This window comes from Lissotriton helveticus, chromosome 6 (genome assembly GCF_964261635.1).
Source record: "Lissotriton helveticus chromosome 6, aLisHel1.1, whole genome shotgun sequence".
Classification (NCBI taxonomy): Eukaryota; Metazoa; Chordata; class Amphibia; order Caudata; family Salamandridae; genus Lissotriton; species Lissotriton helveticus.
This window is the reverse complement of record NC_136067.1, coordinates 501,215,268-501,227,438: the sequence shown is the minus strand read 5'-3', so window position 1 is coordinate 501,227,438 and position 12,171 is coordinate 501,215,268. Positions and strand designations below refer to the sequence as shown.

Below are 12,171 nucleotides of genomic sequence, written 5' to 3'. Positions count from 1 at the left end.
TTGATTTTTTGGATTGATCTCAGACACTGGCAATTCCTCAGGGCTGCATTTCAGTCCATCATTTTTCACCTAGAAAGTTACTCTTGACAAAGGTCCACCTAATACAAACCAGAACCAACCTCCTCCTCATGGAAATAGTCTGTCCCGAATGCCTGGCAAGGGCTCCTCCAGATGGGACTACAAACAACCCCAGACTGGTTTTGACGTGCGTAGGTGTCATGAGGAAGGTATAGCTTGAGTCCTATGGAACAATGAGGATAGGACCTACGTTCCGGGGTACATGTGGAAACTACGGTGTAAACCCCAACAACAACAAGGTGATGGATGGGATGCTTGAATAAATCTCAGCCAATGTCAGTCGTTCAGGGCTGCATTTCAGTGCATCATTTTTTGCCCACCATGTCACTATCGACTTAAGTCTGCCTTATGCTTGTCAGCAATGATCCTGCTCCGCATGGAAGCAGTCCATTCTGTACTGATAGGCAAGGACCACTCCAGAAGGAACAACAAGCAACCCCAGACCCATGGAGTTGCCAGTGGATAACTAATTGCCAGCATCTTGTGTGTGTTTGATACAGGGACAGAATAAGCTGCAAGAGGCCATTTTCTTGAAGTGACCAGTTTACTAATAACAACTGGAACTGTACTGGTGGCCCCTTCTGGAGTGTGCCTGACCCTGAGCGCTGTTCTTAAAGTCCTGGGAGCCACAGAAGTGACCAAGACAAGCTTTTCCAGAAAGTCTGAAATGTTGAACCTTAGAAAAGTTTAGGGCTTCAAGACCTCTGAAGCATCAGCGGAAACTTGCAGTAAAGGTCTGATATTGAGTGGACTTCATTGGTTTATTGGATACAGCTTCAAGCTTGCCCTGCTATACCATTTTGAGCCCCCTAAAAAAAAGCCTAAATCTGAAGGTAGTAATCTTAGGTGGCGAAGGTGAACAAGCATCCACCTTAAGCAAAAACTTTGGCAGCCATTACATTTCCATTTGTCCTTTTTTGAGCTTTTCCTGCTGAAACCAAAGGCTTCAATTGGAGCTCATTCAGAGGCTATCTGCCTTTGAGAGGACTTCATCAGATAAATCATTTAACCTTACCCATCTGGAGGACTTTTACTTCCATTTCGGGGACAAAAGATAAACTATCTGATCAGAACGAATCTGCTTGATGTATCTGAGCTACACTCCATCAGAGACAGGCTGAAATTGTGTGTAGGTCCAAGTCAACATCAAACAGTGATTACTGATTGGCATTTAACATTTTCTTTTTCGCTGCTTTTTGCCCTAAATCTTTAAAACTTGGTTTCTATGGTTCCTGTTATTAGATCTTTGGCAGTGTGGTGTGATTTTACTCATTACATTTTTCTCTATTGTCAATAATTAGATACAGGGAATTAATTTTGTTATGTTTTGATGTCTTCTCTGTGTTGTTACTTATAAATACTTTTCACATGTTCTTAAGTTAAGCCTCTCTGCTCTGTATGATTGCTGCTAGAGGGCTGAGCATGGATTTGAGTTATTTAAACTATGTTTTACCCTGGCAAATTTGAGGAGTTATTGTTTGTGGTAACTTCACCTCCACCACAAATAATAATCCACTTGTTTACAGTGTGGGACAACACACTTGGATACAAAATATACAGTGGGTGTAAGAAATGCCATTCATTATTTGATAGAGGTGGTCTGAGTGCTTATTTAACTATATTTTAAACAACATTTTGCAGATTGTGGGAGACTTGATATTACCAGAATGGTTGTGGTATATGATATATTTTTATCAAGTCCCTCAATTTTTATTTGTCTTGCTGGATCTGTGATTTATGTACAGAGAAATATCACTTGAAACAGATGATATCCTATGTTCTAAACATAGCTTTGCATTTGATATATCTTCTTTGTACTAAACGTAAGCAAGAGATGGCAAAATGTAACCAAAATGGAACATTGCTTTGTTCACTTGTGAATGTCTGTTATAGTAATGCATTCTTTTAGGCCAGACATATTGGTTTTTTTAACAAAAAAAATCTCAAAAGGTATATTACAGAGTGTCCGTCTCTGCTGTGTAGTTAGGGCCCATTTGAACATGTATGAATCAAGTTGTACTGACAATGCTCCAGGTATGGCTCAATTTCATCCCCCCTACTTTAATGGGAGAAATCAAAATGCTAAATTTGTGTACATTTTCTCTGGAATGCACCTGTGTGAATGTGCTTTGTGAAGCTCCTGAATTTGGGCTTTTCCACAAATATATGCATCTCTGATTTGTTTAGGCAGAAGCCTCTCTTTTGCATTTTTTTAATGAACTAAGCCCAATACGTCTTTTGCATGCAAATGGCAATTTACAAAATGCAAATATTCTTGATTGGAACATTTAAATGCTGACACAGTTGAAATGGAGGACCCATCTTTTGGCAGCAATATCCAAGGGAATGTGTACCATTCAGCTTTCATTTGGCCTGTAACCAGTTGCGGCTGCTCCCGCTGATCAGTAGTGGAACGGAGAGGTGGGGGGAGAAAATAAAAATAAAATAAATCACTTACCTGTTGGCCTGCTGGCTGGCTGGCCGCCGCCTCTCTTCCATCCTCTTCCCGGCTTCTGTTGGAATAGGAAGCAGGATAGGCTCCCCTAAGCCAATCGCTGCAGTGCAGCGTTGTGATTAGTAAGCACCCAGGATCGGAGGTCAGATGGGGAATGGAAGCCTTGGCATGATGTCCGCCCAGGCTGTAATGCAGTCTGGTTGTAGAACATGCAAACTGCGCATGAATGTTTGGCCGGCCCAGTAGGCCAGCCAAACATTCAAGCGCCCTTAGGAGAGTGGCACCACTCTTCCCCCCCTGTGCAGCCTAGCCCCGCCCCACAAAACAGCCCCGGCACAGAAAAATAAAATGATATCTTGTTAAAATAATATTATTTTTCCTTTTTTGCCATGCTGAAAGGCAGTGGGATGACGCTTCGCTGCCTTAGCAGAGGAGCCGCCCCTGCCTGCAACTGTTCACACCCTTTCTGCGGGGAAAGCCGGGAACTCAGAAAGTTATACTTTATTTTTTGTCTACTGCTGAGGATGCCGAAGGGCAGTTGAGCAGGACAATGTCACATTACTTAGGCTCCTTCCAGAACTGTTGCTAGCTGGTGAAGCGATTATTAGGAAAACTGAACGGGGGATCACTAAAATATGTCACATATATAACCACATTCCATATACTGATGTGCAGGAAAAGTTAGGATTCTCACTTTCGTATATGAAGTGCATGGGATATAATATTCCTTTCTCACTCCACGTCTCCCTTCCATCCCCACCTTCTGTCTTGCTCACTGTGACTGTCTCTCTGCCTTATTCATCTTTTCTGTATATCTTTCTTTTCCTCTCGGTTGTGTTCTTTCTATTCCTCTTTTTCTCCCTGTTATATTACTGGAAAATCATGTTGCATTAGAAATCAGTGCAAGGTACAACTGATACCTGCAATTCCCACTGTGAGCTATAATCTGAAATTCTGAAAGGTGAAGGGTGATGAATAATCTACCTAATAAGCGTATTGGTTACTACCAGGACCTACATTTGAAGCTTTCGATTTGTGGCCAAGAAAGAATGGGTCTGTTCATGGCACATGTCAGTCATGGGCAATTTGTTCTAACTGGTTTATGGGATGTAAATGCTTATTTTTGGGAAACAAATGCCAAGAATCTGTCTTTTCTGAACAAAACCTCCCACCTAAATCTGTTTGCCTATTGATGATGGGTTGCAACAATATTTAATGGGTTAATGGGCTAATGGATTAATGAATACAGACCTGTTATGTCCTAGTCTATTGAAGGCAGCCTATGTCCCCGCCTTATGTACACATTTTTGACAAGTCACATTCTTCCATCCATCAAGGCTTTTCAATCAGAATTTTTTTCACTGACACTCCTATTCTTCTGTCTAGATAGTCAGCTCATCCATTTTTACACCTAGTCATGGATTTCTTCATTAACCCTTTGACTCCTTCTTTCACACAAACTTGCCAATCATTGAAGACGTTTCACTTTCCAAAAGCCAGGCCTATTTTCTTTCATATTGCTTGTTTAGATTGGAATCCCTAGCGAGTGGGCCAGTATCAAAATATTCTGCTGTCCCTGACCTGCTTATTCCTTGTAAAGTTACTTCTAATGCAAATCCTTGAAAGCTCATTTCTAGCGCAGAGAGAGCCAGGAACTGATGTACAATATTTCCAATCAGATCCATGATGAAGGGTCCCTTTAATTTGAACTGACATTTCCATTGCAGTGATTTGTTCTGCCTACTGGGAGTCATTATTCATAAAGGCAAAGTTCTCTGACACAACAGGCAATTCTCGCTGCTGAGATCCAATGGAATGAGAGCAAATGTTATTATACCAGAAGATGTGACTACGGCAGGATTCACCGCAGCAGGGGTCCACTCTGACAGGAGGGGATTATTATGAGAACAGTCAAACAATATGTGTGAAAAGCACGTACCGGCTCAGGCTCTGCCGCTCCTCCTCCTATTGGTAAGGATTTATGCAATAGGATTCTTCTCTTTTCAGTAGTATCGTTGGCTTTACAAGTAAAGGACGAATCACTCCAGGCTTTGTCTACGAGTACACAAGGAAAGCAAAAGACAGAATGAATAACAAATAAGCCGGAGATAAGTATATTCAAGTGAAACGTGCACATTTCTGCATTGTCTGTAGCGACATAAGCATATCAGGACTTTGGGGGATTTCTCAGTAGCACCACTGTATTCCAAAACACCATTAGCATTATGTCCAAAGAAAGGATGCCCATACTATATAACATTGTACACAATCACACTAAGACAAATGTGCTCGTTACGACCCTTTTAACACACCAGTGTCCATATGGAAACACCAGGTCAAAGAATGCCTGGCAAGGAATCATTTCAGGGCAATACGGAACAAAGTAAAGATATTTACTGATGGTTGTCGACGACTATTGTGAATGTGCATATTTCAGATGTGGATTTCCAGCTTTGAGGCACACAGGGTTCAGTGAACGTGAATGAAACGGAGACAAGACAGGCACCAATCTGCAACGCATAGCTCTTTCTTTGCCCCTCTCGAATTCTTAATGTTTGGAAAATAGTAATAGACATGAACGCAGTGTAGTCCGTGCAAAGACTTTGGGACAGATTTATGAAGGCCTTGCGCCGCCGGTGCGTCATTTTTAACATGGGAAAAAGTGACGCACCGGCGGCGCAAGGCCTTCATAAATCTGCCCCTTTAACTTTAAGTGTGATTAGAACATTTTCTATAACATTATGCAGATATAAGGTTTCACTTTTGGAATTCATCAATCCTGTAACTGGTGATGATCCATGTGGTCTAAGTCAGACACCTAAACAAACCTAAACAAACATGCACCATCAATTTTGTTACACTTTCTCATATCAGAAGCTGCAATAGGATGTCAAGCAAACTCTTCATAATAACACAAACCAGCGGTCTTTCTATTTAGAAATTAACTTCAATGCAGATAGCCAGATTAAATGACTTGACATGTGGCCCACTAATGACGTAAACCAGCATGACTTAGAACAAATGTACTTATTTATCATGAAATACATTAAGAAAAGGTTCACATTAAGATAGCTATCCTGAGGAGCCGGCCATCAGCCATCGCAGCATACTGACAACATGTTTGTGTATTGTATTGTATTGTATTGTAAGGGGTGCTTATAGAGCGCACTGACACCATGGGTTTCCTGGCGCTGGATGGACATAGAGGGTACAGAGGGACTAACCAGATTGAGGGAAGAGCCAGGTTTTTAGAGACTTACGGAAAAGAGTCAGAGAGTTAGAGGCTTTAAGAGAAGAGGGAAAAGAGTTCCAAAGCTTGGGGGCCAGGTGTGCAAATCTCCGGCCTCCGGATCTACAAAGCTTGTAAGAAGGGACGGTCAGAAGGTGAAGATGGGAGGATCTCAAATTCCGGGGCGGGCAGTAGGGTCTGATCAGAGATTTCACAAAGGCGGGACAAGGCCCGGTTAGCGATTTGAAAATAAGGCAGCCGATCTTGAAGGCCGACCTTGCAGTAACGGGGAGCCAATGGAGTTTGGCCAGGAGGGGCCTGGCGGATTGCCACTTCGGGATCCCTAGGGCCAGTCTCGCCGCTTGATTTTGCACCACTTGCAGTCTAGCTACCGATGTTTTAGGCAGACCGTGGTAGATTGCGTTAGAAAAATCTAAGCGGGAGAGGACGAGAGCCATGATGACCTGCAGGAGGGCATCGGGTGTGAAGAGGGATGCCACTTTCCTGATCCTGCGCAGCTGGTAGATACAGGACGAGACCACCGTCCCCACCTGTGGCCCAAGGGATAAACTGGAGTCAATTGTGACCCCTAGGCTCTTCACCGAGGCCACGGGGGTGGTAGAGGGACCAAGTTCCGCCGGCCAGAATTGTGGCCCCCAGGAGGTGGCGCTCCTACCGGGAAGGAGGAGCACCGTCTTCCCGGGGTTCAATTTTAGCTGGTTGTGACCCATCCACTGGAGGATGTGGGACATGACTGCCTGAAAATTGGGAATAGCAGAAGGGGAGTTAAGAGAAAAGATGAGTTGCAGGTCGTCCGCGTAATTAAACACGGTAACGTCCCACTGCCTCAAGGAAAAAAGAAGGGGGCGAAGATAAAGATTGAAAAGAAGAGGGGATAGAGAAGAGCCCTGGGGGACCCCGCAGGGCGAGTGCTCCCTGGGAGCCCTGAAGGTACCCAGGCTGAGGGTCTGAGACCTGCCGGTCAAAAAGGATTTGACCCAGTCCAGCGCCAGGCCCTGGATGCCAGCCTGCTCGACACGGTGGCATTTCTGATTCGAATCTATGATGAACTGTGAGAATCATTTAATTCTTAGGATGATTTTAATATTTTGAAGTATATTCATTGATCGATTTAGTCTAGAGTTCTTGGCTCAAATGGACGATGCATGACAGTTTTAAATCGTTACGTATTAGGATAAAGTACAGACGCCTTTTCCGGTGTTTTAAATAATGAAATGATCACAGAATGCTTTTGAGCAGCATTTTATATCAGTTGCACGCGAATGAGGACACATATTCCAAGGAACTATACATTGTTTGTGCTTTTGTTTAGTGATGGAAGTTTATGTGCAGAAGTGATTCCTCAAAGCACAGAAGCTCTAGAACGTGTACACTCGCCATCAATAGTTTGCTGCATTCAAGAGCGAGATTTACAACACTATTTGCATATTTTCCCACCTATGTCACTTGCGCAAATAAAGCTATTTAGTTGAGTAAGTTGCACTTTCGCATTGACAGAATCAGAATAAATGCAATAGAATTAATCTCCTTTGCACTTACCAATGCAGAACATCTGAATTAATATGTAATTGCAGTAACATGGTCAGGAATGTAGATTTAATAGGGTGATAGACACCCAAAGTCAATTTTCCAGGAGTCTGCGCGTGTAGTAAAAATCAGATTGGCTGTTTGTTGTAAACAACTGAAATAATTTGTAATGGTCTTGAAAGAGAATGGGAATAAGTTTGGGAGAATCTCATTATTTATTAAAGCATGAGATGGGGCCTGTCCTTTGAAAAACATGCCTCCTAAATTCCGGTTTAATGCAACAAAGCTAGCACTGTCTAGGATGGAACACGCCATCCTTCATGCAAAATTTCAAGGGACTGGAGAAATCATGATTCCAACAGCATAAGAGGTCTGTATTTCAAAACATTGGGAATATAAATATGGACATGCCAAAATATTGCCACAAATCATCAACTACTAGAATATCATGAACACATTTATATATAGATAAAGATGTATTATTCTATACTTAACATCTACGTACCTTCAGAATGTATATATCACTGAGGTACATAAATGTGGAGTTAAGCATAGGAAACATCGGAGTTCTGGATTCCACTACATAACTGTATATCAGTGCAGCATTTCTAAATCTGCCTACATCTTTCAGTGAGGCAAAATGGAAGAAAGCGACAGAAATATTTAAGTGGGGTTTCATCGCTTGTCTCTTTTCTGCATATGAAATATGTTTTTGCCTGATAATGGTGTAGAACAAGCCAACTCATATAACCTAGCATCAAGATAGAAAGGGGAGCTAATGAAGGCTTATATTCCAAATAAGTCAACCAAGTTCATACGGGGAAAAAAAGATATACATATACTTGCAACATTACTATTAGCCCTGGCACAAATCATTACTGAGGTGTAATCCAGGCATGGATTCAGTGACCTTAGAGATTACAATGGCTAAGGAATCAGAAGACAGAGAAATCAAGGTTCGGAGGGTCAAGAAGAACAGGAGGATGAGACTGTGTACAAGGGGTACACTGGACCAGAGGAGCCCAGGACGTGGAAAGGACATACAATTCACGAAGGACCATATTTATGGCCAAGTCACCAGTGCAGTGCAGGAGGTCACCTTACTGCGCTGCACTATGTGACAGGAATGTGGCCTCCTCCCGAGAACTTCAGCAGCGAGAATCTCTGCAGTAACCACCTCTGAGCCTCCCATTCGGCCTTTCAAAGGATCCTTGTCACTAACCTACTGCAAGCTTCCTGCCCCTTCCCAGCCCCAACCCAGAACCCTTCAAAGAAATCTTCACAACCACCCTCGCCTTGACAATGTCCAGATGTGCTAAGCTTCCTTGGGTTTGAGCTCTCTGCCTCTGGTCTGTGACCACCCATCACCCTCCTCCTTGTATTCCATCACTTGCCCCTTTGACGGAGAGCACCTGTTTCCCTTCCTCCTGAGTTTCACTTAACGGATTCTGGACAGAATGGAAAAGCATGGGCAACAGTATCCCATGTGTCGGGCACTGTCAGTCGTTACCCCTGCACTTACTTGCATTTTTTTTTATTGCATTGTTTTTTATTGTAAAGGCTGCTTTTACTAATGCACTCAGCTATCCACATAAAATACAGATCTTTTCTTTGCAGCCGGCATATTAACCTTGTGCACTACCTTATGGTGGGTCAAAACTGTTGCTAGACAAAACTCAGATCTCTCTCTAGCAGGGACATTAATCACAAGAGTTATCTTGATATTTGTATTGCTGCCTGAGAGCTGGATGCCCAAGGAACTTTGAAGCAGGTGCTTCTAAATCTTAAGTTACGCTAAACACAGTGCCCCTCCAGGTCAGCACACAAGGGCATATTATCAAGGGCATTATCGCCGCTTATGCGGGACTTTTTCCCGCTAAAGCGGCGATAATTTTATCGCCCTATTAGCAAGCTGTCGCTAACAGCAGTTAGCGACAGCTTGTAGACGATAGCGACCGCTTTGGGGCCCGCTTTGCATGTCAGCGATATTTATTGCTAACGACATGCAAAGTGGGCGTACCCAACTAGTTAGCGACGCTATCGCCTATTATCAATGCAGGGGAAGTGCTAAAAAAAATTGCGTTAAGGGCGAACATCGCCAAAACCTAACGCCTGCTCAGACCACTTCTTAACCTGTATATCCAATGGGAGGTGGATATTCAGGTTAAGACCATGTTGGCCATGAGGCCCGAATATCGCTGGATTTTCAGCAATATTCACGCATTGGGCCGCTATCGCCGGATATTTTATCGCATTTGAGATAGACGTTGCTAGTAGCAGGTTATCTCTGCGATAAAATCCGGCGATAAAAAAATTATCGCTAAGCTCATTTAGCGATAATTATCGCTATTTGTTGCTAATATGCCCCCAGTGCGACTGCCCCGCTCTTACTGCCCTAAAGCTGGTCCTGCTTGTACACTCAGGCCATCACGTTGGGCAAGCCAATCGCTATTAACAGAGGATGTGTAATTTAGAGCATGCATATGCCTTTAGCCCACATGCCATTACCACGAAAATGCCTTTACCACAAAAATGTAAATATTTTCCAGGTAAGTATCAGCCCCTTCGTTTGCAAACATCCACATTCACTGAAAAATATGATCTTATTCAGAATGATTCATACCTTTTGAATGTAGGTAGGTATAGTAATTGGTGAAGAAGGTGCAGCCTGTAAATATAAATAGACACAAATAAAGTTGCATTTAATTTAAATAGTAAGTGATTTCAGTTAATATTTAGCTTTGGGTGTTTTCATTTAATTACATCTAAGAAGAGAAACATTCTAAATAAGCACAAATAGGGATCTCTGTTTCTGGTTAAAGTAAACTTTAGGACCAGCTCCCTCCTGCTTACATCTTCATATTCTTTTTTTTACAAAGCACCAGTTGCGTTACATGAGGACACATTCATTTTTGTTAGGCACGGTGACATTAATTGATTTGCCCAGAATCACAGGATGTTCAGCGTCATTGCCGAGACTCAACCAAATTCGCCAGGTGCTCGGTCGACTGCCCTAGCCATTAGGCCAACTCCTCTCCCAACATCCTCTCCTTTCCTTCATATGTATTGTGTTTTGTTGTCAATGGTGTGTTATTTGTTATTGATGATTTCTGTAATCATCCTCCTGCAAATAGCATTATTAAAACATGAAAAGCTTGGTAAACAGAAGAGGGTTTCTTCAGCTACAGAGGGCAAAACTCTCTGACAACCTGAGTTCATTGGGAAGTTAGAGGTTGATTCCTGGCATTGAATCCTCATCCCTGTCAAATTTGGGGGCCTACTACAGATCTGCATCAGAAGAGAGTATTCGCTGATGTGGAAAGTAGGCATTTAGATTACAGCCGAGAAACAAAGACCATGTTGCTCTGTAAGCAATGCAAAGTCATTTAATCACCGGTGAGTTGGGAGATACGGAAGCAATGCGAAGGGGCAATTGTTCACTCTAGTTTACGGGAGGGAATATGCACACTGATGCACTCCATAATTCTACAGCTCTACAAGTGATGTAGGAATGCTAGTAGGTAACACGGGACAACCAAGTTTATATTTCTGGAATAATCTAACGCACTAAATCACAAAATAAATAGGGGCTTAATACACTAAGCCATTTAGTGGTTGCAACCCTGCAATTCACTAAATCACAGAGATTGTGACTACTCAATGGATTTGTCACTATTTACTAAACCCCTTTTACGATTTGGAATTGGTTACCAGTCCGCAAAATGGGTTTAGAAATACATAGCGCATTGAAAATTGGGAGGGGTGTGCTTAGGGAGTCACTTTCAGATTGCAACTCCCAATGCTATATATCAATGGTTTAAAACTGCAAGTTATGTCGTAAACAATTGAAAAGGTACCAACTCTTCAAAGAGAGTGGTAACTCATTCGCAAACAGGAATAGGTCCCTTTGTGACTCCTTCCCCTTTGCGAATGTTAAAAAAAATATTGGGGAGTAGTCGTTTGTCCAAGGAGCCACTGCGACCACTCAAACAAACTTTGCAAAAACCAGTTAGCTTTTCTTTTTAAACACAGGAGAGTTTTCTTTAAAGAAAACAGGCGTTATTAAAAAAAAAAATACTTTAATTAAAAAACGATATTATCCGTTGTGGTCTGCTGATGTCGGCTGGCAACCATCCATGTTAAGGCATCCAATCGATGTAAATCACAATTTGAAACTTACCTCCATAATATTCATTAAGTAGGTATGATTGCGATCTACCTACCCTAAATGATGAATTTTCAAACCAACCTAATCTCACATAGGTCGGTTCACAGCATCAAATTTGGTTTGTAAAAAGTTGATGGTCAATTTCCAACCACTTTCGCCATTGCGAGTATACCAGGCCTCTGTTGCAGCAGTGTCAGACTGATGTCCAGGGCCAGATGTTGAGTGTGTTATAATGGACCAACTTTTCAGTTCTATGTAGAACAAAAACTGCTTTGGGTAAAAAAATGGATTGCTGTACTGTACTCCGGTGGAGGAGTGTGGCTCACTGATTAGAGCGGCAGACCCTGATGCAGAGGTCTGGCCAGGGACCAGGGTTCAATTCCCGTCGCGGCAGGACCTTGAGCTCAAATGTCCACAGACCCGATAATTCTCGGCACAGTGCCTACTCTAATCATGGGGTCCCACGCTGCAACTCTGGGCAATAGCTTGATTAGTCTCCACACCGGCCCTAATCGCTAAGGATGCCTGGCTTCACCAGGGGGATGCCCAGGAGTTGGGTGCCTCACAGGAACAGGCCAGGACAGGTTCCTCAGCGTTTTTTTCAGCACGGGGACACACTGGTAAGTGTAACTATGCGCTTTATAAGCTTCAGAATTACAATTACTACTCCTATACGTGGATTGTATGGCGGGG

General features: G+C 42.8%; 1 protein-coding gene across 11 annotated transcripts in view; it reads right to left on the bottom strand.

The window, feature by feature from the left end:
* The window catches only part of MLIP (muscular LMNA interacting protein), a 1,868,253-nt gene that overhangs the window by 346,874 nt on the left and 1,509,208 nt on the right, over positions 1–12,171 (bottom strand). For 7 of the 11 annotated variants that reach the window (XM_078647952.1, XM_078647953.1, XM_078647956.1 and 4 more), the window contains 2 exons: positions 9,934–9,978; positions 4,473–4,588 (listed from right to left, as the gene is read on the bottom strand). In XM_078647952.1, coding sequence (XP_078504078.1) covers positions 4,499–4,588; positions 9,934–9,978 — 135 coding nt within the window. In that variant the 3' untranslated portion in view covers positions 4,473–4,498. The remainder of the gene's footprint in view (positions 1–4,472; positions 4,589–9,933; positions 9,979–12,171) is intronic. The other 4 variants (XM_078647955.1, XM_078647960.1, XM_078647962.1 and 1 more) reach the window with 1 other exon arrangement.